Here is a 23,802-nt window from a genome sequence, read left to right as displayed (position 1 = left end):
AAAAGACAATACTTATCTTCACACTAAAAAAAAAAAAAAAAAAAAGGGCCGGGGGGGGGGGAATTTATCCTCTGTTTGGTTCTAAGAAAAAGCCATACAAATATATATATATATATATATATATACATACATGTTGGAAATTATGGAGGAAAGTAGCTTTATAATAGGAATTTCAATTTCCTTTTAAGTGTGCGAGGAAAAATAGAATTTTGGCTGGAAAAACTATGGGCATTTGTTATGTCTTTTCCTTTCTCTTTTCTCATGTCTCTCTCCCTTTATTTTTTTTAATTAAAAAAATGTCTTCCATTAATATAATAGATATCACAGGATTTAATAGCGATATCAAGATTTGTCAAAATTTGAATCACAATTTAAAATCTGTAAGTATGATGGTTAAGTGGTTTTTTTGTGCTAAGCTGTCGCTTCGCTGGTCTCTCTCTCTCCTTTCTTCCTCAATATTACAGAACATCTCTCTCCTCTCTTTCTCTCTATAACTCTCTCTTCTTTCTCTCTCAATGTTACAGAACAATGCGAATTTCTAGACCAAATATATTCACAGTAAATTTTTCCAACCTTTTTTTTCCTCTGGCAAAAAGGTCCCTTTCATACAGCAAGCAGCCCTTATTTATAACTACGGACCAATCCAGAACCAGGGCATCAAAGAGTTCGAAGTCTTTGTTGACGATAGTGAAAAAAAAAAAAAAAAACCTATTTGCATTATTCCTCAATCGATTTAATGAATTTATTGAGTTGACTTAAAAAGCCATATTTGTATTTAATTACAATCATTTTTTTTTTTTTTTTGCCTTTTCATATTATAAATTGTTGTAATAAAAAAAAAATTATAAAATGTCGTTTTGATACTACGTAGTCATCCTCCTTTCAACCGGCACATACCTATATAATTAATCCAGAATATAATAGAAAATGATAGATTTCTTTTTTAAGACTTTAGGCCACAGATTGCTTTGTCGTATGCGTATGTATCCAAACTGGATATAAACTGAAGTCTTATTTCGGGTTTCTGTACGCATATTATTTGAAGAACAATAATGTAGAGTTATTAAAATGTTTATTAACTTTATTTATTAAATAATAAAATAATATTTAATAAATTTATTTTTTAATTTACATATTTATTTAAAATTTTATTTTTTAATATTTTAATTATATAAATATAATAATTAATAATATTTTAATACATAATATTTATTAATTTAATCAATATTTTGATAGACCTACCGCATTATATATTATATTTATCCAAACTACCTTCGATGGCTATAGATGGAGTGTCTGAAAATAAGCACATCCCCAGCCGGCCAGCCCCCCTACCAATGCTAAAATTAGTACTTTTAAATATATTAAGAGTTAATAAGAAATACCAGTGTTTTCTAATCAGCTTAAGTATATGCTCTGTGTGGTTAGTGAAAATATTCCTGCATAATGTTGTAAACTAGCGGTTTATTTTATTAATACCCATATATAATATTAAAAACTTGAATTATGTACATAGAGTGATAAGCTAATTTTTTTTTTAAAATTTTTTATATATTCTGTACTTTGTTAAGTGTAAAGGGTCGAGTCGGTGCTCTTGCTCTTTGTTCTGTGATATGTACCTTTCCTTTGCTGTGGTGATTTAGGAAGAACATACCGCCAAACAGTGATCCCTTGTTTTATACATATTGAAGAATCTTTTGGTCATGTTGATATTTTGTGTACTTATATTAGTCAAGGTTTGCAGCATACAATTTCATAGCTAATTATTAGCTAATAGTGATGAATTTATAAATTGTGGCGGATATAATATAGTTCTGTCTAATTTAAATTTTGTTGCAAATGATAATAATAAGATAAAATAGAAATAATTTTGCCCAATCATGAATTCGTTGCAATGGCCTATATTTTTGCAATTTTTCAATCTTTTTTCTTTTCTGTCAACATTTGCAATTTGATGGAATTGTCTTATTCTATCTATATCTTCATGTTCGCTCTGGAACAGCTCTCTCTGGATCAGCTATAGTTTTGCAAGCTCAATCGCACTCCTTGCCTCCTTTCTATTTGCCGCCAATTAAATTTTCTTCACCCAAACGACACCGTTTGGATGCGGACAGTCATTCGATTTTGGCCCATTGCATGTCAAACATTGGAGATAAAATCAAGTAGGCTCTTAACCATTTTTTTTTATATGATTTTTTCACAAATTTATTGGCACATGATAAAAATTATAATAAAAAATTAAACTATTATATCACATTAATTATTTTAAAATCATATCAATTAATTTTTATCACGTGTTAAAAATTTATTTTTAAAAAAATGTAAAAATAGATAGTTTAAAATGATTGTTTTCCAAAACGCTGTGATTGCACTCATAAGCAACACTCTTTTGTTTTGACCTGAGTACCTTATTTGAAAAGTTGTATTTCATGACTGATCATGTTTTTTGATTTACATATTAGTAATTTATTAATTAAGCATAGTTTGTTAATGCTTAAATTTTTTTTTTTTCCTTAGGTTATCAATTTACTTATACATTTATTTTATAAGATACTAAAAGATTTGCTTGTTGACGAAATTCACATGAACTCGGTGCAAAAGGAGTTATGAATAGACTCAGTGTATAGTGTAGTACACACGATCAATTACATTAAAAAAAAATATATATATATATATATATACATGTCATGTTGTAGTTTGCTTCAATTTCATATTTTCGTGACAAGATGCACATGTTCTTTTATCGAATTATATATTGGTAATTTGATATATATATAAATTCAACCAGTTAAGGAAATGAAATGTAAAACACCACATACACGGCAAGTATATATGCAGCTAAGATCAAAAGATTGACAGCTATTTTATTTACCAATGGTTATCTTTTTGACATATTGTGACAATATATATGCTACAAAATTACCAAAATTTGAGTGTAACTGTTGTTAGAAATAATCAATGAGATTTCCAAAGCAATGTGGAATCGAATGCATGCAAATTACAAATAAAGTAGTAGCATATTGGTATATATCATTTCACCAAAAATAATATACATTAGTATATCTAAAATCGCAATTGAATAAATTTGGTGAGTTTAGTGGTGCTATTGATATTGAAAAATAAAATTAATTCGAAGTCTCTTATTACTAAAAAGTAAACTAAATTGAAAATAAAAGAGTAAACTTTGAAGCTATATACTAGGTGGAAAAAGTATATAAAATAAGAATTTTAAAGTAATTGGAGTACTTGTTAATCAGTGAGAGTAATTCTGGTATTTACCATACAAAAAGTATATATAATGGATCAGCTAATTGAGTTTATATTTGTTAAAAAAATTAGAAAATGAATTAACAAATCTTTATTAGTATTGTTGTAGCTTATAAAAGAATTATCTTTAGCAGTGCTGGAGAAAGAATCAGTTCAACTAATTGAGTTTATATTTGTAAAACAAATAAGAAAAGCAATTAGGATTTGTTAAGTATTTCTGTAGCTTATAAAAAAAAAATCAATTTTAGTTATATATGCTGAAAAAAAATCACTTGCAGAAAAATTAGTAACTATTTGCTAAACAAATATTTCAAAAATTATATTTGTAAAACAAATTAGAAACTCAATCAATAAGGATTTATTAACTATTTCTGTAGCTTATTAAAAAAAAAAAAAAACAATTTTAGTTTTGCTGAAGAAATAATCGCTTGTGGAAAAAAATTAGTAAGTATTCAGTAAATAAATATTTCAAAACCGTTGTAGGTTTGAAAATCAAAATTTAAGTTTTGTAACTATTGATCACTAAAAAGAATATTAATTATTATTATAATATCTTTATTAATTATTATTATAATATCCTTAGTAGTATTATTATTAATAATATTGCAAAATATTTTCTTATTTTTATTACTACATAATATTTATTTAACATAATAATTTTTTATTCAACATAACTATATAAAAGGGAAAAGAATATTTAGTGTACCAAACTCATTTATTAATAAAACTAGAAATTGAAAAAAAAAATATTATCTTTATTGACAAGGGTTAAAATTGTTTTAGTAGGACCATTTTTAATGATAAATGTAAATTGCAACTTATATAGTATAAAAATTGACATTGTTAAAAGTTAGGTGACATAAATATATAGTGTATTTTAAAATTGCTTTTCAATAATAATGCATAAAAGACTATTTATGTTATTAATTAATTATATATACTTTATAAATTATTTTTTTTGAAAAAAATTGACTTTTAAAAGAAAATTTTATGCTGAAAAAAACTTCATAATATTTAATAGAGCCTTCAAAAACAAAAGGTCACCTTATCATTTTTTTTTTTTTTATCACATTAGCTTGATAAGATATTTAAACAGCCTTATTGGGAAATTTTTTTGAATGGCTATCTACTTTTTGATGTGGAAAAAAAGAATCTGGCAATCTACTTTGTTTACGTGGAAAAAAAAAAAAATCTAGCAATATACAAAGTCAATCAAGATGCTTTTATAATCAACAAGAGAAGCTAAAATTAAAATAAGTTACCTCACTTCTGCTTCCCAAAATCAACTTTTAAACATATTGATTTTTGGAGAACTAGATTTGTTTTTTTATAAATTTTACCAAACACCTAAATAACTTTTGATTAATTTTTTAATGAATTTTGAGTCTTAAAAGCAATTCTAAACGGGGCCTAAGTCCTGTACCCTTTTTCAAAAGGGTTTTCCATTTTACAAATTAAAAATAGTGAAAAACATATGCAGCCATATTTGGGATATAGAATCTAAAAGGTAAGATACATCTTATAAAAATATATGTATTTTGAAAAGATGTTTTACATGTATTTGGAAAAAGTTCAAAAATAGATTTATAATAAAATACTCATAATATTCAAAAATAGATTTATAATAAAATATTCATAATATCTATTATTTTCAATAATTTTTTTTCCAAATAGATTATATCATATTTAATATTTACTAAGCACAATTTTATCATTTTTACTTTTGTAAAAAAATTCTAAAATATATTAACTAACATATTTTCAAATTCTAAAAATCTAAAATTCAATTTTTGAAGTGAATCTAAAAATATAAAATTCATTTTTCATTTTCATTTACAAAATTATTTTATTCAAATTCTTTTACAAAATGGTACCAAATGGCCCTGAATACATTTTTCAATAATATAGATGTAGAAAAAGTTCAATATAAATATTTGATAAATCATCTTCATGCTTAATTAGGCATATCCAGATACGGATAAGTATTTGGAATGAGTATTCACATTCAATAGAGAATATAATATTTGTCAAATATCTTATACATAGAACCTGCTCCTAGATTGTATTTTGAAAACATCCTTTGATATGTAGATGTTGATTCTATATACCAAAATATTTGATAAAGATTTTTAACATGATATCATTTTATCAATTGAATAGATAGATTTGATGGTAAATAAATAACTAGCAATTACTTTTTAATACTTATTCACCTTTCAATGTAGCCAGTCAAAGGCCAAAATAACTTTTTAATACTTATTCACCTTTGGATGTAGTCAATCAAAGGCCAAAATAATGTGTCAAATATTTTGTACATTGAATGTTTCTTTATATGTTTTTGGAAATTTTCTTTTTATCATTTCAAATAATTTTTCATATCTTGAGTTCTCAAGCCGTGACTTTTCACGTAGTATAAGGGTGATAAGGGTAAGTGACTTACCAATTAAATTAATTTCATAGAAACGTGTAAAAGAAATCTATAACAAAATATGGATAATATTTATCATTTTCAATATATATATATATATATCAATATTTAATACTTTTTTTCTGCTAAAAAATTAAATATTGTCATTTCATCATTTTAAATTCTAAAATAATGAAATCCAATTTTCCTTTTTCATTTAAAAAAATTTGTTTTACAAAATGTCACCCAAAAATAGTCTTTTATTTATTTTAATTTAATGTTGTTAATTTGCATTATGAAACTCCACTTCTTGTGGTTTCTTTTTTGGTTATTTTTATGGTGGGTGGCCTACAACGGCCCATGCCATAGAGCCCGGCCCGTACACTAAACTTGCTCACCTAAAATTTATGGAATAGTTTTTGTTTATGCAGTACTAAACAAACTTTATATAGTCACCGTAAAACTAAAGTCGCTAAAAACCCCTTTACCCTCTTTACATTTTCTTTTTTGATTAGTTTGAATTAGTATCACAATATATATCTAAAGATTAGGGTGTTCTACTGCAGTAGCAGCCGTTCGCCGCTCCTCCCGGTGCCATGTGGGTATGTCACAGGCCTCCAAACAATGGCTCCTGGATGTTATCACAGCTTTGGGAGGAGAAAAGGTAAAAAAAATCATCCACAATATTTAACACTACAAATGAATAAATGCTTAGAGAATATCTATTTTGCAACACCTTTAAAACAATAATTTATCAAATTGTTAAGTACTTAAGTACTACTTAAATCAGATTGAGTATTTTTTATTTTTGTTTTGTTTTTTTTGGGGACCAATTGTAGCAATACCAGAAATTGTAACACCTTATTTGCTGATTAGAGACAGATGACCAATGCCAACAAATGCTATCTCAAAAGAAGCTGAGCAATAGGTTGAATTCAGGATCCATAACCCTGTTGAGGCTTCCAACAAATGATCTCTTTATGACTACTGCTGTCACCACCAAAATTGGCATTGTGCTGAACTTGCTTCCATAATTTGGATACTGCAACTACCTGAGCTGCTACATGCTTAGCACTGTATGTATACAAACAACTTTTCATTTTTATTTTGTAATTAAATTGAAACATTAATGAATTTATCCATGCAAAATGAATAATTAATGCTTTGAAAAAAAATAAAAGCAATAACAATTAATTAAGAGATGGATTATAGTTCGTATTCACATACTCCATTATTACACTAAAAGAATTCATCAAAATTTCAAAATTTTATTTTATTTTTTTTTGTTTTTTTGTTCTGTAAAAAATTGTATATGAAACAATGAAAAATCATCATCGTAGCCAAAAAAGAAAAAAAAATCAAACTCTCCAACTTTGGAATTTGTTTTCATTTGACACTGGTTAGACTGAAACATGCTGCAGCATTCTTCAACTCTGTCTGTGAAACATGTTCCATAATCTGTGTATTGTCCTTGAGCGCTGATTCCGCACTGCAAACATAAATAATTCATACACATAAAACGTACAATTCCACACAGCAAATATATAATTCATTCCACATAAGTAAGCCACCAAAAAAATAATAATAATAATATTGTATAGATAATAAAAACATATCTATCATAAACAAATTTGTAAATTGAGATAGTGATAGGGATTTCACTCTGTTTTCATAGATTTGAGAATACATGAATTTGCAACTAACAAGATTAATATACCTTGACTCGCATGCTTCCTTAGACTCTATATAAGATTGTCTGTCATCAGCAATAGTATCAAACGGTATATCATCATAATGAGAAACATCAAGTTCTTGCTGAATAGGGTAACCTTGTTGTGATGATGCAAACAGGTTATTATTTTGTTGAATAGAATCAATGCAATAATATGGGCTTTGGTTCCTCAAAGGTTTGACCATATTATTATCCTCCGCTTCAATATAAATCCCATTCATTATCGTATTCGTCATCGATGTCGTGGTCGCAATTCCATTGTTTCCCAAGAATTCAATTGCCATTTCACCGCCAACACAATTGTATTGTGGATGGTGGTGAATTGGAAGTGCATCGTTTTTGGAATTCATTCCAAGATGCAACTGTGGCAAAAAATTAGATGGTGAGAGAGGGATTTGATATTGGCACTGCTCTTTGCAAATTGCGAGCTTCGTCTGTACCAATCGGAGTTCTTCAATTGATTGTTGGAGCTGCAAATGGAGTTGTGAAATAATACCCATACAGCCACGAACAGGGTATTGAGCGCGCATATCGGACTCGAATATTATTGAAGTCATTGCATCTTCTTTATGTTGTGGAGGGACTTGTTTTAATATGTTCATTATGTTGCGCACCCCGAACAGACGGTGAGCGTTCTGAAACTCTTTGGCCTTTTCAGCCGGGAAATATGGAGCAAGAGCGCATTCCTTGGAACACCTTCGTCTTTGGTATTTGCAGGCTGCACAGGCCTGGCTTGTGCCTCCTTTTATTGTCATTATAGGAGAAAATGGACATAAAATTAGAATATATATTAAAAGGATCAAAAAAGAGAGATTGGAAAAATAATTATTAATTGAAGAAGAAAAGGGTAAGGGTGGGGGTGAAAATGATGATTTTAACTTCATTGGTTGAAACCGAAGAAGGTGATGAGATTTGAGAATGACTGTGAGTGTGACTATGTTGGTGAGCTTTTCATAGAAAAACTAAGTAAAAAAAGAAAAAAAGAAAAAAATATGAGCTGGAAATGGAAAAGACCGAGTAAAATTTGAAGTTCCTATTCTATAGGTAAATAGATCTTGATTTTGTTGAACTTCAAGTTTGAAGTATCAGAGAGTCATATATATACTTGTCTACGGTTACAGGCTAAGATTGGAATAGATACTTGCGTATTTCAGAAATTTTTTTCAATTTTTTGGGGGGCTTATTGAATGACGGATATGTCCCTCTCCCTCAACATTGTTCTATGATTCCTTTAACTGTACATGTTCGAAAATGGCAAGTGAAAATGTGTAGGATTTGACTGGTTCAGAGTGAGATTTTCATCACATAACTGCATGATAATTAGATAGGTAAAGATATTTGTATATCTATATATATATATATATATATTAAAGCATTGAATTTTATTGGGAAGGTCAAAGTTCTCATATATATCCAAGGGTAAGATAAATACACGCAAAGAATTTTTTTCAATGGTTTTGCTAGCTGCCTCTCCTGGTTTAATCGCTTGCTACTTAATTAAGCTTTTGGTTATGCAGCATATAGTTAAAAGTTAACTTGATTTCCTTAAAAAAGTAATAATAATTTGATTCTTTAAGGACTTCTTTTTGAAACACAGTACATTATCTTGTCATTTAATGTCTACATAGATCAGCTGCAATTTGATATGGAATAGAAAAAGAAGAATTTGTACCAAGTTTTAGCAGAATTAGAAGTCTTAAACATATATATATCCAGTACTGTATAATTCTTTTGAAACCAAGTCAGATATACTCAAATCATATTTTTGATTATTTCCAAAGATTAAGTATGCATATCAAGATTAATTTCCATTTGGCTTCAATTTCACAACAAAGATTAAGACAAAGATATCTTGCAAATTCTTGCCATATAGTTAATGCATCCAGACAATAAAATTATGTGTGTAATTTCTATATTATAAAACATGTATTTTGGTTCTTTTGCCAGCCATACCATATAGAAGGTCTTGTTTTCTATATTTTATCCCTCTTCTTTTATTTTGACAAAATGAAGCTATATATGTAGTTCGTCTAGCTAAGATCACTTCTTAATTTGATCGTTTTTTATCTTTTTGTTGATTGTTGTTGCTGAATATTATCAATTTATCATATATATATATATATATATATATTATGCTTCTATTTTAAAATATATAGTATTTTGTTTAAAATAAAAGGTATTTTTTTTATTTGCATTTCGATAAATATTTATTGAAAATTAATTAGTAACACAATTTACTGATATATTTCTCTTTGGTAAGATATGGCTAAATAAAGGCCTCAATAATTAAAGAGAAATCTAAGAACATATGATAATCAAGAAAAATGAAAACCCAAGTCTAGCTATATCCAAATCTGATATTAGTACATTAGGAAAGTGTATCAATTTAAAATTTAATAGTTTTAAAAGGATTTACAAATTTTAAAAGAATTCATCAATTATTATGAAAATTGATAGGCTTCATAAAAATTTATAAAAATATATTGAAATTTTTAAAATTGAAATTGGATTTCATACAACATTTTTATACATAATTCTTTTTAAAATTTTATAAAATATATTCAAATCTATCCTTTTTTAAATCTTTTAAAATGAATGATTTTTTAAATATTTCTAAATCGAAAACCCCTATATTTTTAATTTTTAAAAATTCTTTAGATTTTAAATGAAATAAACCCCTAACGGGGTGTTTGGATAGTGGTAAAGTTAGTGGGAATTCAAAATTTCTTAGGAAAGTAAAATTTTTTTCTATTTAGATAATTTTTAAGAGAAGTAATTTGTGGGCTTCAATGGAAAATAAACCTGATAATGTGGAAAACTGATAAGAAAAATGAAGCCGACTAAAAATGTGTCATTCTAAAATTTTCACTAATATTAAGTATTTTTTTAAATATAATTTTATCCTTTAATTTTAATATATAAATTTATTTAATTATTTATAAGTCTTATTTTCTTTTATAATTAACCAAATACTATAAAAAGAATCCCAACAAAACTCATTTTCAAGAAACTGAATTTCAAAAAACTGATTCTCAAAAACATATTTAGTCATGCTAATCACGAAAAAAAAAAAAAAAGTGTTAGCCATTTTAATAGCTAATGTAGCGATCAATAAATGGGTACAATTATATAATTGTTATAATATGGAAATAAAATCATTGAAAATATACCTTTAAGTTCAGACTTCAAACTCTGATTAGATACAATGAAGATTCTTTTCACGATAATACTACGTAAATTTATGGTAACGAAATGAAGATTTCTTTCCACGATAGTAGTACTATGTACCTTTATCATAACGAAATTCTGATTTCTTTCTACAACGAAATTCCAATTTCTTTCTACACCTAGTAACCTATAATATTATGAAGAATTTTATCAAAAAAGAAATATATTCTTACGCAAAATCAAGATAGTAGTATTAATATTAGTATTAATTATTTAAAAGATAAAGAGGAAAAAAATGCATATATATACATATAATATCAAAACCAATATTATTTAAATAAATAGCATGTATATAACTACTTAATTAGTTCTTTTATAACCTAAAACAACCTACTCCACAAAGTCAAATTTGTTATTAAATATACAAAAATGAAATTTTAAATCATCAACTTCCGGAGGCTATCCATATATATATATATATATATATATATTAGTTAAACAGTATTTTTAAATTATTTTCTGCACCTAATATTTCTCCATTTATCATCCTCTTTTGAATATTTAAAAAAAAAAAAACACTCATTATTTTTAAAAATTTAAAAAAAAAAGAGTAAATTTTCAAGTGATGGAAAAACATAAAGAAGATGAATACGCACATTTTTTTTTTATTATTATTATAACGAAATCAAAGATTTTCTTTCTACAAATAGTACACCTATCATGTTACTTATACTATTTCAATGATTTAAAAAAAAAAAAAAAACAATTGTAGACACAAAAAAAAAATAAAAAATAAAAAAATAAACGGATAGTAGGTACTGTGATTTTTACAACCTAAAAACAGCCAACTGGGCCACAAAGTTAGATTCAGAGATCACTAGTCAACCCAGAAAAGTCAATACTTGTAAGCTATGTGATATAAATTATTTCCAATTGGTTTTTAGCATCACAACAATTAGAAATGGAGTTTTTCAACAAAACCAAAGTGGTGAGACTGAAAAGCCACCTTGACAAGTACCTAATCGCGGAAGACAACGAAGAAACAGTTCGTCAAAGCCGCATTGACGGTGCTTCAAGGAAAACCCACTGGACAGTAGAGCTCGTACAAGGCAACAGCCATGTGGTTCGACTACGTAGCTGCTACGGCAAGTACCTCACGGCGTCCGACGAGTCTTTTTTGCTGGGAATGACCGGAAAGAAAGTGTTGCAGACGATCCCGATGGGCGGAAACGACAGCGTAATAGAATGGGAACCGAGAAAAGATGGTTTCCAAGTGAAGCTGAGGGCAAAATGGGGAGGGAAATATTTGCGTGCAAATGGGGGAACGCCTCCTTGGAGAAACTCGGTCACTCACGACGTTACTCCTCATAGAACCGCAACCCATGATTGGATTCTTTGGGATGTTGAAGAAGTTGCCGATAATTCGGATGATGATGATGATGATCATTTCCGGTCTGATTTTTTGTCGCTTAGGTCAACTCCTTCTTGGTCTTCCGAATGGTCGGACACTGATAATAATCTACAGCCGATTAATTCTGAAACTTTTGGATCTTCAGATGAAACACAGGTAAGAATTACAAACTCTTTTTATTTTTTATTTTTATAAATTAAAATTATCAAATACAATGTCTATCTAAGAGACCAGATGTTTTAACTTGAATAATCGGTTTTTAGTTAATTTACCATACATGCTCTCTTAACTTCTTTATTCTATGACTGTGGGCCTTATTCCTTTTATTATATTGGCCTAGTTGCATTCAAACAGTAAAGGAGGAAGAAGCGTAAGGATTTTTTTTTTTTTAATTATTATTTTTTTAAAAGTTTTTGGTAGGAAGAATCCAATCAATATACACATCGTATATTTGAAAAGTTATATTGTCAACCAATGATGGAATTGGTTGTTGGTCATAAACACTAATAAATATATATTTTCTATTTACACAATATTTTCAATTTAGAATTTTGAATGCCATTTTCGTACATAGGCTTTGAAAAAGAATTTTAAAATTAGAAAGTTTAATTGACCAGGAATTTTTTTAAATTTTTTTCCCCCTACATTCTAAGCAAAATTAGCACTAGTGATAGCGTATATTGTATATATGTTTATTTTATATTATAATAATAAAAATAATAAAAGCACAAACTCCTCAAAAAAAACAATAATAATAATAATAATAATAATAATAATCATTTTGGGAGCCACACATTTTTTTATTTTTATTTTTAACTTTATAGACGTGACGCAACACAGCTTAAGGGTTAAGATTTAGTTAAATATTAGTTACAAATAAATTAGATAAACAGTAATATTAGTTTCATTTTCCTAATACAATCACTGAATCTCTAATTCCAGCATATACGGTTGCTTAAACACACAATTTCATTTTTTTTATTTTCAAAAAATAAAACACTTTGTTAAAACTAAATAAATAAATAAAAACACTCTATTCCGTTACCTCCTAAAAGCAGACAATTTTATTTTTTATATGTTTACCGATAGATATATATATATATATAGTTCTTCTATAGTATTAATCTGATTAAAATAATGTGTAACATGGAAAAATCTAAAACCATTGAATTTTAAAGAGTCTTACGAACAATTCAGATTACTCCTTATCATACAAAAAAAATAATTGTGAAAAATTTTATATTTTTTTAACATTTCTGCTATTCATTTCCTACCTTGCGCACACCATCTTTTCACGCAAATCTCACCATTAAAAATTTCTCACCTATCATCGTAAATTTTTCACCAAACCTATATATATATATATATATATATTATAGCAGAAAATCAGAAGATATTTAGGTATTTCTCAAAAAAAAAAAAAAACAAATATTAAGGCATTTCCATTTGTTTTCATCATCCTATACCACCATTAAAATTCATTGCTATTTTATTTTCCACCATTTTATTGCTTCGATCCAACTAAGTAATTATGAACGTGAGTTTCCATATTGCATTTTCATATAATTATAATTCATTCTGAAAGTTCTGATTTTATTATTATTATTATTTTGGTTGAGTTTTTTCTGGTACCATTTGTTAATTTTCAGAGTGGAATGGAGCTTTTCCAAAAAGCCAAATCGGTACGCCTGAAAAGTCACCACGAGAAATACCTACTAGCCGACGAAGACGAAGAAACGGTCTGCCAGGATCGCAATGGTTCATGCAGGCAAGCCAAATGGACCGTCGAATTCGTCGGTGATGCCAACGTTTTGCGCTTCAAAAGCTGTTACGGCAAATACCTGACGGCTTCTAATATGCCATTCTTCTTCGGAATGTCCGGTAAGAAAGTCCTCCAAACGCTGCCCAAGAGGTTGGATTCTTCCGTTGAATGGGAACCAATCAGGGAAGGTTTCCAGGTCCGCCTCAAGACGCGGTACGGCCAGTACCTCCGCGCTAATGGTGGGCTGCCGCCGTGGAGGAATTCCATCACCCACGACATCCCTCACAGAACCGCCACGCAGGATTGGATTCTCTGGGATGTCGATATCGTGGAGATTCGTGTTCCTTCTCCAGAAAAGAAACAGCCGGAACCTGTCCGCATTGTAGCACCACCTCCTCCTCCACCTGGATTATTGCCTTCTGAACCCAATTCTCCTGCCAAAATCGAACTCACGACTCCCACATTTTCAAAACAAGAGGTTTTTGTCTTTGTCCTGCCTTTGTCCCCAGATCTTTACAGTTTTATTTTGTTTAGAAAATTTTGATTGCACGCTGTTTTTTTATGTAAATCTAGAGAGAAAATGTAACATTTTCTTTTTCTTTTTCTTTTTTGTTGTTTATTGTTGAATGTATTGCAGCCAAATGATCATTCTGAGGGTTCGCCTGTGAAGGATGAAGGAAGGAATATATGCTACCATGTGGCCAATGAGAAAGGAGAAGTTGATGATAGAAGTGAAGGGCTTTCCTTCACGTTCAAAGGTGATGGTGTTGAGGAGTTGAAGGAGAAACTCAAGGAGGAAACAGGGCTTGACAATATCGTTGTATGCACGCGCAGTCCTTTGAACGGCAAGCTTTTTCCCCTTCGTTTACGGCTTCCTCCTAACAATGCAGATATGAATGTTGTTGTGGTTCCTTCGTCTAAAGGTTAGCTTCTTTTTTTTTTTTTTTTTACTCTTTAAACTTCTTCTCTTATATTTGTATTTTGTAGAAAAGTATAAAGGAAAACAAATTACTTTTTCTTACTTGTTTGTTGTATTGTTCCTTGTGACAAAATTTGAAGCAAAAAGTTTCTCGAACATGGTTTGTCTATTTTCTAATGCTTGGATCACTAAACTTATATATACTGGCTCGTGTGCATTGTTGAGGGGTTATAGCAGGAATTATGGTTGATCGTACATGTCCCTTCTATGAATATTGATTACTTGGAAGGAGAAGAGTTTCTATTAGCTGGAATTTTTATTTTTTTATTTTTATTTTTGTCTATCGGCCGCTTCAAAAACTAAGTCACTGGACGAAATTGATATGCACAAGGAATTTATCCATTTCTTTAGTTTTAGTTACAAGTTAGTTTCCTGGTCCATTTAGCTGGTTTATAGTTTACATTTTGCTTGGTGAGTTTATTGTCAGCCAGGGGCAGAGTTTGAAGCATAATTTACATTGAAGACTTTCTCAGGTGAAATTGGCAATGGAATGAGCATTTCCAATCTGCAAATATAGCATTTAAAATGGCTTAGTCCCAGTTTAGTATTAATTATAAGTGGTGCCGATTATATTATTCTGAGTCCAAATCTTTCATCTTGTGAAACATCAATAAGGAAAGAAAGAAAAAAAAAAAAAAAAAGTTTACATGTTTTCTGTTAGGCATTACAAGCTATGAATGAAGACAGAAGGTCAATATAATTATATAAAGACGGATGTGCTCCTTGAACATATTTTATTCCTTGTAGCTTGATTCAGCATATTTTTAGCTTTATTATTATTATTTTTTATTTACTTTAGTTTATTTATGTTGGCTAAAAATGCTTATCTTGTGCCATAACAACAGCAACTGAACCTGAGAGTCCCATTGCGCATTGGGCATCCGCCAGCAGCTAACCACTTCAATTACGCATATGTTCTGTATATTCAGCTTTCATTTTTGTGCTGGGACTCGATGAGAAAAGTTGGGGAAAGAATCGTATGATTGTATGCCATTACTGAAGCAGTAGAGAAGGGGAAGCCCTGTATTATTTACAACAACCGTACAATGTTGTGTGGGAAAGTTTCAGTAATTTAGTACTATCATTGGGGATTAGATGGAATCCGTTGAGTTGGGGATTAGATGGAATCCGTTGAGGCAAGTGGACTTGTTTTTGTCTACCAATTTTCTTTTTTCTTTTGTTGTTATTAGTATTTTATGTTACTATTTTTACTACGAGATAAATTTGTTCAGACAAATCTATGGAGTTCAACATTCTGTTTTAACCTAAAATTTTAAGGAACCTATAACAAGGCAAGGGAGAAAAAAAAAAAGAAAAAGGAGGAGCACTTTATAATTCATCTATGCCATAGCTGATACAGTGAAGTATATGCTGATAATTATGTGTATGGTGGAATGGGAACCAGCTTGAAAACTTTATGCGAAGCAGCAACAATTAAGTGAAACTTAGACATCACATTGAAAACTCAGTTAGAAATTTGTGACTGGAATATTGTTATCTAGAAAGGATCCAGACCCTTCCACGTATAATAAATCTAGCATTTCACATATCTTAACTTGGTGTGAATGTACAACGTCTCCTGAAACAAACTCATTTACCTTCCCGTCAACCTCTATCATACTGCATCCCGGTGTCTTCTTCAAACCCCTGCCACCTATCATCTTCCTTATTCTAATTGAATCTTCACTTCTTCTTGCGGCTAAATAAATGTTTGATAACTGAACATAGGCACCGTCTTCTTCTCTCTTATCATCATCTTCTAGCAGTAGAAGCTCTTTAACAGCAAGCTCTGCGAGTTCTTTGTTGTTACCAATTCGGCAACCGTTCAGTAAAGCACCCCAAACAGAAGCAAGAGGTTTCATAGGCATTCTTCTGATGAGCAGAAGTGCTTCCCCTAATTGACCTGCCCTGCAGAGCAGGTCCACCACACAACTATAATGCTCATGTTTGGGTACGATACCATATTGAGTTTCCATGTTGTCTAATAGAAACTGGCCTTCTTTCTGCAGACCTGCATGACTACAAGCCATCAATACTCCAAGAAGGACAATCTCGTCAGGCCTAAGTCTATCCTCCACCTGCATCCTCTCCAAGCAATGGATTGCTTTCATTGCATTTCCATGTACTGCAAAACCTCCTATCATGGCCGCCCAAGAGAACGCATTCCTTTTAGGCATCCTCTCGAATACTTCCACAGCCATATCTAAACAACCGCACTTGGAATACATATCAACAAGCGCCGTCCTTATAAACACATCAGATTCGAACCCTTTCCTCTTCTTAACATACTGGTGGATCCACTTCCCCTGCCAAAGAGCCCCCAAATGTGTACAAGCCGAGAGTCCAGTAGCTACACAGTACTCATCAGGTTCAACCCCAGGTACCCACATATCTCGGAAAACCTTCAAAGCATCATAAGCCAAACCACATCGTATATACCCATTCATAAGTACGTTCCACTGAATAAGATCTCTAAAAGGTATTTCATCAAACACTTTTCTCGCATCATTTATAATCTTACACGCTGCATATAATCGCATAAGCGCAGTCTGAACGTGAGAGTCAAATAAAACAAGCCCATTTTTAATCACCCAATTATGAATTTGCTTCCCCTCAAGTAGCCAACCGCCATTTACGCAAGCCAAAAGGACGAAATGAAAGGTGTGGTGATCAGGAACTACGTTGGTTTGTGTATCCAACATGAGTTGGAAGTAATGCAGAGCAAGACGAGGGTGAGAACTGCGAGAGTAGGCTCTGACGAGGGCGTTGTAGATATACAAATTTGGGGTGTCGATTTGATCAAACATGAGAGACGCGTAGCGCAGGCTTCCGGAGTCCGAGAGAGCGCAAAAGGAGATGAGTTTGCTGATGGCGTAGTTATGAAGGTGGAGACCTTGGGTGATGAAGATGGCGTGGATGGCTTTCAGTTGGCGCATGTTAGCGCAGCGCTCTGCCAGAGACATGCACCGCTTCCATACTCGGAAGCTGCCGTTCATCTTCGGGCATAGTTTGGAGTGCGGAATTGAACCCGGAACGAGGGAAATTGGTCGTTTTGACCGTTATTTAAGAATTTCATATTCAAATTATTATTATTATTGTTATTATTATTAATGTTATTTTCAAAACGAATCGTTTTGTTTTCCGCCACGTCATAATCCCCAAAATACCAGGCTATCCCCAGCCCCATCGTACAGGTTCCAACCCAGGCGGAGAGTTGAAGCGGAACACACCACCGAGGCTTGAGCCTGGATACCCATCAGCATGAGCTTCACATCGACTCGTTTGGTCCTTCGTTTTGGGTTTTCCTCTGAAGCTGTATGTACCAGCTTGAAGAGGAAATCTTCTACTACTACTACTACCATTCCTATTCCCGTGGCGCAAAAGGTGAAAATTTTTTCTATCTCAGTTTTTTATTTTTTATTTTATTCTTAGACGTCTTTCCATCTGGTTTGAGTGACTAATGTTAATATGTGGTAATTTTCTGTGGTGGGTAGTCAAATGAAGAGCGATTGGTAGTAGTTGGGGGTGGAGCAGCAGGTGTTTTTGGAGCAATTAGAGCTAAAACTGTTGCACCCGACCTGAATGTGGTGGTTATTGAGCAGGGAAAACCTCTATCTAAGGTCTGGTCCGACTGTCTCGCTGAAATTGGTCATTTTCTGGTTATACATATTGTATGTATTATTTATATTCATTTATTTATTTATTTTTGGATGTTGTATTGGCAGGTAAGAGTTTCTGGAGGAGGCCGGTGCAATGTGACCAATGGGCATTGTCGCGACAATATGGTGAGCTTTACATAATTACATCATGCTCAATGAGGTCAATCAAGAAATGAACTTAAGCTTCTCTCTCTTTATTTTTTTTTACCAAATATTTAGCATAGAAAAAAAATTGTAGATGGTGTGTTAATGTGTTAGTAGAATATAATTCCCAATTCACTTATTTTTTTTTCAATGCTCTATAAGAGCAGGTAGTGTTATTCATGAGTTTTCAAAAGCATGATCTATGCCATATAACTAACATGTCCAGATTTCTTTTAATGAAACTCTTCCATACATTCTCCTCGTGAATTGAATTATCCATAGATGTTTGTTTTTAATTTGGTTATTGTTATTGTTATTATTTTTCAGTTATGTAATGTTCACAATGATGAATTCTGCATAGATTTTGGCAGAAAATTACCCTAGGGGTCATAAAGAATTTAGAGGATCCTTCTTCAACATGCATGGACCTGTGGATACCATGACCTGGTTTACTAATCATGGGGTGGAGCTGAAGGTTGTCTCATAAATTGCATGCCTTCTTGTTTCTTATTTACTTTGCATTTATAATTTATGCTCAACTGCACATAGGTTGAGGAGGATGGAAGGGTATTCCCTGTCAGCAACAGTTCTTCATCAATAATTGATTGTCTTATGTCCGAAGCAAAGCGGGCAGGAGGTATGTTTGTCCACCATTAAGTTTATGGTGTTAACTTTCACTCTAATTTTATTTCACCATCCTGATAAGAGAGTCTGGTTGTGTGAAATAATCGATGATGATACCAATTGATTATCCAAACAACATAGTTCTTTCTCTTCCTTAGACAGCTCACCTGCTATATAGACAGTATAACTTTAGTGGTGAACTACTTAATTTTATGGCTTAGTTGTTTGGGCTGATCTTTGAGTTTCTTTATCAGTTTCCCTACAGACTGGAAAGGCCGTGAGAACTGCATCTTCTGTTGATGGGAAATTCCTTCTGAGTGTTGAGAACAATAAACTAAGATCTGTTGAATACGTCGAAGCTGATTATCTATTGATTGCCAGCGGTAATAGCAGGCAGGTTGGATTGGACAACCCGCTCCTTTTCATTCTCATGCCAATGTTTAAAATTCATGAAATATTCTTGTTCCATTATCCTTGCCACAGGGTTATAGCCTCGCATCTCAACTTGGTCATTCAATTGTAGATCCAGTGCCAAGTCTATTTACTTTCAAGACCGATGATTTGCAGCTAGAAGAGTTTTCTGGAGTAATATTCTATTATCCTGTTTAAATGAGAGATTTCATTACAAGTTTTGTTTATCATTTTTGGTTAGTTCACTGTGTGTGAGCATTAAACTGGCAGACAAGTAGATTCTTGCTATTGTTTCTCCAGCATAAAAATGTCTCCTTTGATTAAGCTTGTATCATTTATTATTTGATATGATCTCCAATTATGCATGTGCATTCATTTGATAATTATCAGAATCAGTAATTTTCATAATGTTGTAGTCATCTGATTGTACAGCTTGTAGTTAAAACAGAAAGACATTGAAGCTATGCCTTTCAGCATTATATTATCAGTCACAACTTGAATCAATAATTATTTTTTCTTTCTTTCTAATATTCAGGTTACATTCCCAAAGGTAAAGGCAAAGCTGATATTAGAAAATGTTAGAAGAGATATGCAACAATTTACACAGGCATGTTTTGTCCATTATTATCACCTTTACTTCTGAATAGCATGGGTAACATAACCAAGACTAATGGATTGTAGGTTGGCCCCATGTTAGTCACACACTGGGGACTCAGTGGTCCAGTAATTCTACGACTATCTGCTTGGGGTGCTCGTGAACTCTTTAGTTCAGGTTACAGTGGTAAGGAACTTTTGTTTTTTACTTCCTTTTCTTTTGTTACAGGTAGTAAGTTCTCTTATTTTATACCATAGTTGGATTTCTTGTTGTTTCACCTTTATGACAACTGGATGCAGGGGTTGTTACTGTGGATTTTACACCTGATATGCATATCGAAGATGTGAAGTCAATACTCGGTCGACACAAGTCTCAGTTTGCAGTAAGCAGATATATGTGCTTCTTATTAGATTTCTATCATGCTTTAGGATAGAATTGAAAACTAATTTCTTTTATGGAAATGACATAGTGTTGTTGAATCTTTTCTTTGGCTGCCGACATTTTCATATTTTCAGCACTGTAACACGGCAAGCTGAGTTTGTTAGAACTTCATGGTCCTGATATATTTTACCGTTGTAATTCATAGTGTTTGTATCGACATGTGCTTATTCATTGCTTACGCCTATGCAGAAACAGAAGGTTTCCAATTCATATCCTTCAGAATATGGCCTTGTGAAGAGATTCTGGAAATATCTGTTGGATCGTCAGGTTTTATGTTTGTTCCATGTTGGAAGCTCTAAATATTGTTATCTTAAAGAGAAAATTTCCTTGCAAATAAAATGTTTTGACTTTCATATGTAGGGTTTATCTGGAGAAATGTTATGGGCTTCTGTTTCAAATAACTCCTTAATCTCGATTGCCTCTCTTTTGAAGCATTGTAACTTTCAAGTTACCGGGAAGGTATAGTTTGCAAACCTTTTCCAAAATTTTTAATTATGTTCTACATTTTTTGTTGTTATCTAAATTAAATTTGTTAAGGCTTACTGGAAGTTATATGCATCTTTTCATGGTGAAGGGTCAATTTAAGGATGAATTTGTCACTGCTGGAGGTGTTCCACTGTCTGAGGTCTCTCTCTCTCTCTCTCTCTCTCTCTCTCTCTCTCTCTCTCTACCTTCATTTGATGTCCAATTCATTTTATTTTGCTTTATGAAGATTTCACTTAATACAATGGAAAGCAAAAGGCGACCGAGTTTATTCTTCGCAGGGGAGGTAGTGTCTTGAAATTTTTGATTCTTATGAAAAACAAGCACAGTTGCACACAGTAGTCCACAATCTGCCATGGGTTTTCCACTTTTGGCAATTAAGTGTGAAATTTATTTTTTCAGGTTTTGAACGTTGATGGTGTAACAGGTGGTTTCAACTTTCAGGTAAAGATCATATTGATAACATTTGAAAAATGCAACCATTTAGTGTAATTAAACTGTGTTTAAAGCAAAACAATAAGTATCACTATGTTGGTATGAAAGTATAAGTCGCTGAAAAATTCACTTTTACATAATGAGACTATCAATATAGCAACCATAGTGAGCCTTTCCCATGTACAATATCAAAGTTGTCCATACCACTTAGAGATTAGAACTCAAACATACTCGGTCAATTCCTAGTTAGAAACTTCAAGGAACTTCAATTACTATGAATCACAAATTTGCACTTTTAACCCAAATGATTTTCAAGGGCCATGAATATTGTTCCTTTTTTCTTTTTTGTTTTCCAGAATGCTTGGTCCGGTGGATACATTGCAGGAACTAGTATTGGTGAACGAGTGCATGGTTCTTATCGAGAGGGTGCCTATTCATGATAAATTTCTTAAACAAAAGATGCCTATTGGAGGTGCAAATTTTCCGTACTTCAGTAGCACCTGATTTTTTTACTTATTGGAGGAAGAGGTTGGTGGGGTCTTTCTTATATATTTTTTTAGTAAACAATTTAGTATCTCGGCCATAAAAAGGAATGGGTGCAATCAGGAAATAGTTGTTTGTTTGTCCTTTACATGTTTTTCACTATGTAATTTATGGTTCTCTTCGAGCTCCTTTTGAAATTTCTTTAATTTAAAAAGCAAAGTGGTAGATGGGGATTTTTGCTAATTCCCACTAACAAAAAAAAATTCAATCTTTTTGTAAAGTGGGTACGGATCTATCCATTAGGGAGGGGGGCGTTGAAATAACCCGTTTAGAGCCACTCGCTTGCACTTCTAAAGTCCAGATAAATATTATTGCCAGCTCAATTAGATGTTGTTCTCAATTTTGTTTCTTTGCTTTGCTTTTTCGAAAATATGCCAAGTGGCACAATGTAGAATTTGTATGTCAATTTCGTTATCAAATAAATAAAGTTCAATTTAGAATTATGATAACGACACTTAGTTTATCGGATGCATTTCTTTGACCAATATAAAATTTAATAAAACAGGGGGAAAAAAAAAAGTGTGTTTCATGCCCAAAAAAAAGGGGGAAAAACAATGGTAAAGGATTATTATAATATTTCAGAAAATGTCGCCTCACCGACTTTATTTTCTTAAAAGTTTTGATTAAAAAAGAAAAAAAAAAAACACACCATTTGAATATTTGTAGATTCTAAAGTCCCAAGGGAATAAAGTACGAAATCAGAGTAGTATTAATATTCAACGCTTAGGAATGATCACAATGGCGGGCGGTCAAACTCTAATATGGGTTCCCGTTAGACCCGGTAGTCATCACCTGAACCTTTGACCCGGTGAGACGCTATGACCCTATTAAATAATCATTAATCGTGTCTAATCATCACAAAATATCTTAGTTATTAAGTTATTAATTAATGCACGGGGATATTCTTGAGAGTATAATATGCTTACATGCCCAAGCAAATTACAAAATATTTTCAAAAGTCCTCATGAGGCAACGGTAAAATAAATAAATAAAAGAAAAGATTTAACCAAATGTAACTTTTATATTCATAGCATATTTAGATCTCCCACAAACCAAATGTTGAATATCAGTGTTGTTACTTTTCATTATATTGCGCTATTTATGGAGCCAAAAAAAAAGAAAAAAAAAGAAAAAAAAAAGAAAAAGAAAAGCACGAAATATATATTGTCCAAATTCTTTAATCTAGTTGCAATCATTTTTTTTTTGGTAAATTATTTGTAATCAATTTAGTTTAGTAAATTTAATGAATTTTACAATATTTAGATAGCTTAAATACACTGAAATTCTTATTAAATTAATCCGTACTAAATGATTCATCGGAACAAATATTAACCTATCTGTATGTATTTATAAACAAAAAAAAAAAGAATAATATGAAAAACACTGAAGAACGTGGTGGACTTTGGTCTTATCCATAACGAGTAGAACCAATTAATTATGAGGAAAAAAAAAAAAAGCAAAACCAATTAAGTAATTAATTATTAAAAAGTAAAAGTAATTAATTCAAATACCCATCAAATTTGAAAACCACTTCTGAAAAAGTAAGACTAATTTCGACGACCCCCCCCCCCCCCCCCCCCCCCCCCCCCCCCAAAACAAGAAAAAAAGAAAAAACAAAAGTAGGACCTAAAGTTTTTTTTTTTTTTTTTTTTTTTTGGTTTGGTAAATAGGACCTAAAGATGGTTGTTTTAAAGAAATAGGCCAAAAAAAAAAAAAAAAACATGATCCATGTTACCGAGCA

General features: G+C 31.3%; 4 protein-coding genes across 7 annotated transcripts; 2 read left to right on the top strand and 2 right to left on the bottom strand.

The window, feature by feature from the left end:
* Positions 1–6,906: 6,906 nt before the first annotated feature.
* Positions 6,907–8,315, bottom strand: LOC107435643 (LOB domain-containing protein 27). Its single transcript, XM_025068029.3, has 2 exons — positions 7,392–8,315; positions 6,907–7,163 (listed from the first exon to the last, which is right to left on the bottom strand). Exons 1-2 carry the CDS (start codon positions 8,288–8,290, stop codon positions 7,061–7,063), a joined length of 1,002 nt encoding a protein of 333 aa, XP_024923797.3. The 5' UTR covers positions 8,291–8,315; the 3' UTR covers positions 6,907–7,060.
* Positions 8,316–11,535: 3,220 nt separating this feature from the next.
* On the top strand, positions 11,536–16,065 carry LOC107435647 (uncharacterized). 2 transcript variants are annotated; one of them, XM_016047270.4, is made up of 4 exons: positions 11,536–12,141; positions 13,635–14,225; positions 14,385–14,670; positions 15,572–16,065. In XM_016047270.4, the coding sequence occupies exons 1-4, from the start codon at positions 11,536–11,538 to the stop codon at positions 15,619–15,621; spliced, it is 1,533 nt and encodes a 510-aa protein (XP_015902756.3). In that variant the 3' UTR covers positions 15,622–16,065. The 2 variants fall into 2 exon arrangements, with proteins under 2 accessions (XP_015902756.3, XP_015902757.3); XM_016047271.4 differs by lacking the exon at positions 11,536–12,141 and adding an exon at positions 13,379–13,522.
* LOC107435648 (putative pentatricopeptide repeat-containing protein At3g28640) lies at positions 16,034–17,723 on the bottom strand. Its single transcript, XM_016047272.4, has one exon. It carries the CDS (start codon positions 17,720–17,722, stop codon positions 16,196–16,198), a length of 1,527 nt encoding a protein of 508 aa, XP_015902758.3. The 5' UTR covers position 17,723; the 3' UTR covers positions 16,034–16,195.
* Positions 17,724–17,840: 117 nt separating this feature from the next.
* On the top strand, positions 17,841–22,510 carry LOC107415566 (uncharacterized). 3 transcript variants are annotated; one of them, XM_060816188.1, is made up of 16 exons: positions 17,841–18,110; positions 18,221–18,346; positions 18,452–18,511; positions 18,891–19,004; positions 19,079–19,166; positions 19,408–19,550; positions 19,637–19,738; positions 20,100–20,114; positions 20,246–20,345; positions 20,459–20,541; positions 20,790–20,867; positions 20,961–21,059; positions 21,175–21,225; positions 21,313–21,369; positions 21,486–21,527; positions 21,875–22,510. In XM_060816188.1, the coding sequence occupies exons 1-16, from the start codon at positions 17,988–17,990 to the stop codon at positions 21,956–21,958; spliced, it is 1,365 nt and encodes a 454-aa protein (XP_060672171.1). In that variant the 5' UTR covers positions 17,841–17,987; the 3' UTR covers positions 21,959–22,510. The 3 variants fall into 3 exon arrangements, with proteins under 3 accessions (XP_060672171.1, XP_015879396.3, XP_024928934.3); XM_016023910.4 differs by having other exon boundaries at positions 20,100–20,171; XM_025073166.3 differs by lacking the exon at positions 21,313–21,369 and having other exon boundaries at positions 20,100–20,171.
* The last annotated feature ends 1,292 nt before the right edge of the window (positions 22,511–23,802 follow it).

The sequence above is a fragment of the Ziziphus jujuba genome, chromosome 4, assembly GCF_031755915.1.
Source record: "Ziziphus jujuba cultivar Dongzao chromosome 4, ASM3175591v1".
NCBI classification, from domain to species: Eukaryota; Viridiplantae; Streptophyta; class Magnoliopsida; order Rosales; family Rhamnaceae; genus Ziziphus; species Ziziphus jujuba.
This window is presented reverse-complemented; position numbering and strand designations above follow the sequence as displayed.

Excerpts from the sequence above, each read along its gene's own strand:
- LOC107435643 (XM_025068029.3), bottom strand. The coding sequence starts at position 8,290 with ATGAAGTTAAAATCATCATTTTCACCCCCACCCTTACCCTTTTCTTCT. Across the intron at positions 7,164-7,391 it reads AAGGAAGCATGCGAGTCAAG|TGCGGAATCAGCGCTCAAGG; the intron begins GTATATTAATCT and ends TTATGTTTGCAG.
- LOC107435647 (XM_016047270.4), top strand. The coding sequence starts at position 11,536 with ATGGAGTTTTTCAACAAAACCAAAGTGGTGAGACTGAAAAGCCACCTT. Across the intron at positions 14,226-14,384 it reads CCACATTTTCAAAACAAGAG|CCAAATGATCATTCTGAGGG; the intron begins GTTTTTGTCTTT and ends AATGTATTGCAG. Across the intron at positions 14,671-15,571 it reads TGTGGTTCCTTCGTCTAAAG|CAACTGAACCTGAGAGTCCC; the intron begins GTTAGCTTCTTT and ends CCATAACAACAG.
- LOC107435648 (XM_016047272.4), bottom strand. The coding sequence starts at position 17,722 with ATGAACGGCAGCTTCCGAGTATGGAAGCGGTGCATGTCTCTGGCAGAG.
- LOC107415566 (XM_016023910.4), top strand. The coding sequence starts at position 17,988 with ATGAGCTTCACATCGACTCGTTTGGTCCTTCGTTTTGGGTTTTCCTCT. Across the intron at positions 18,347-18,451 it reads AGGGAAAACCTCTATCTAAG|GTAAGAGTTTCTGGAGGAGG; the intron begins GTCTGGTCCGAC and ends TTGTATTGGCAG. Across the intron at positions 19,551-19,636 it reads CCAGCGGTAATAGCAGGCAG|GGTTATAGCCTCGCATCTCA; the intron begins GTTGGATTGGAC and ends TCCTTGCCACAG.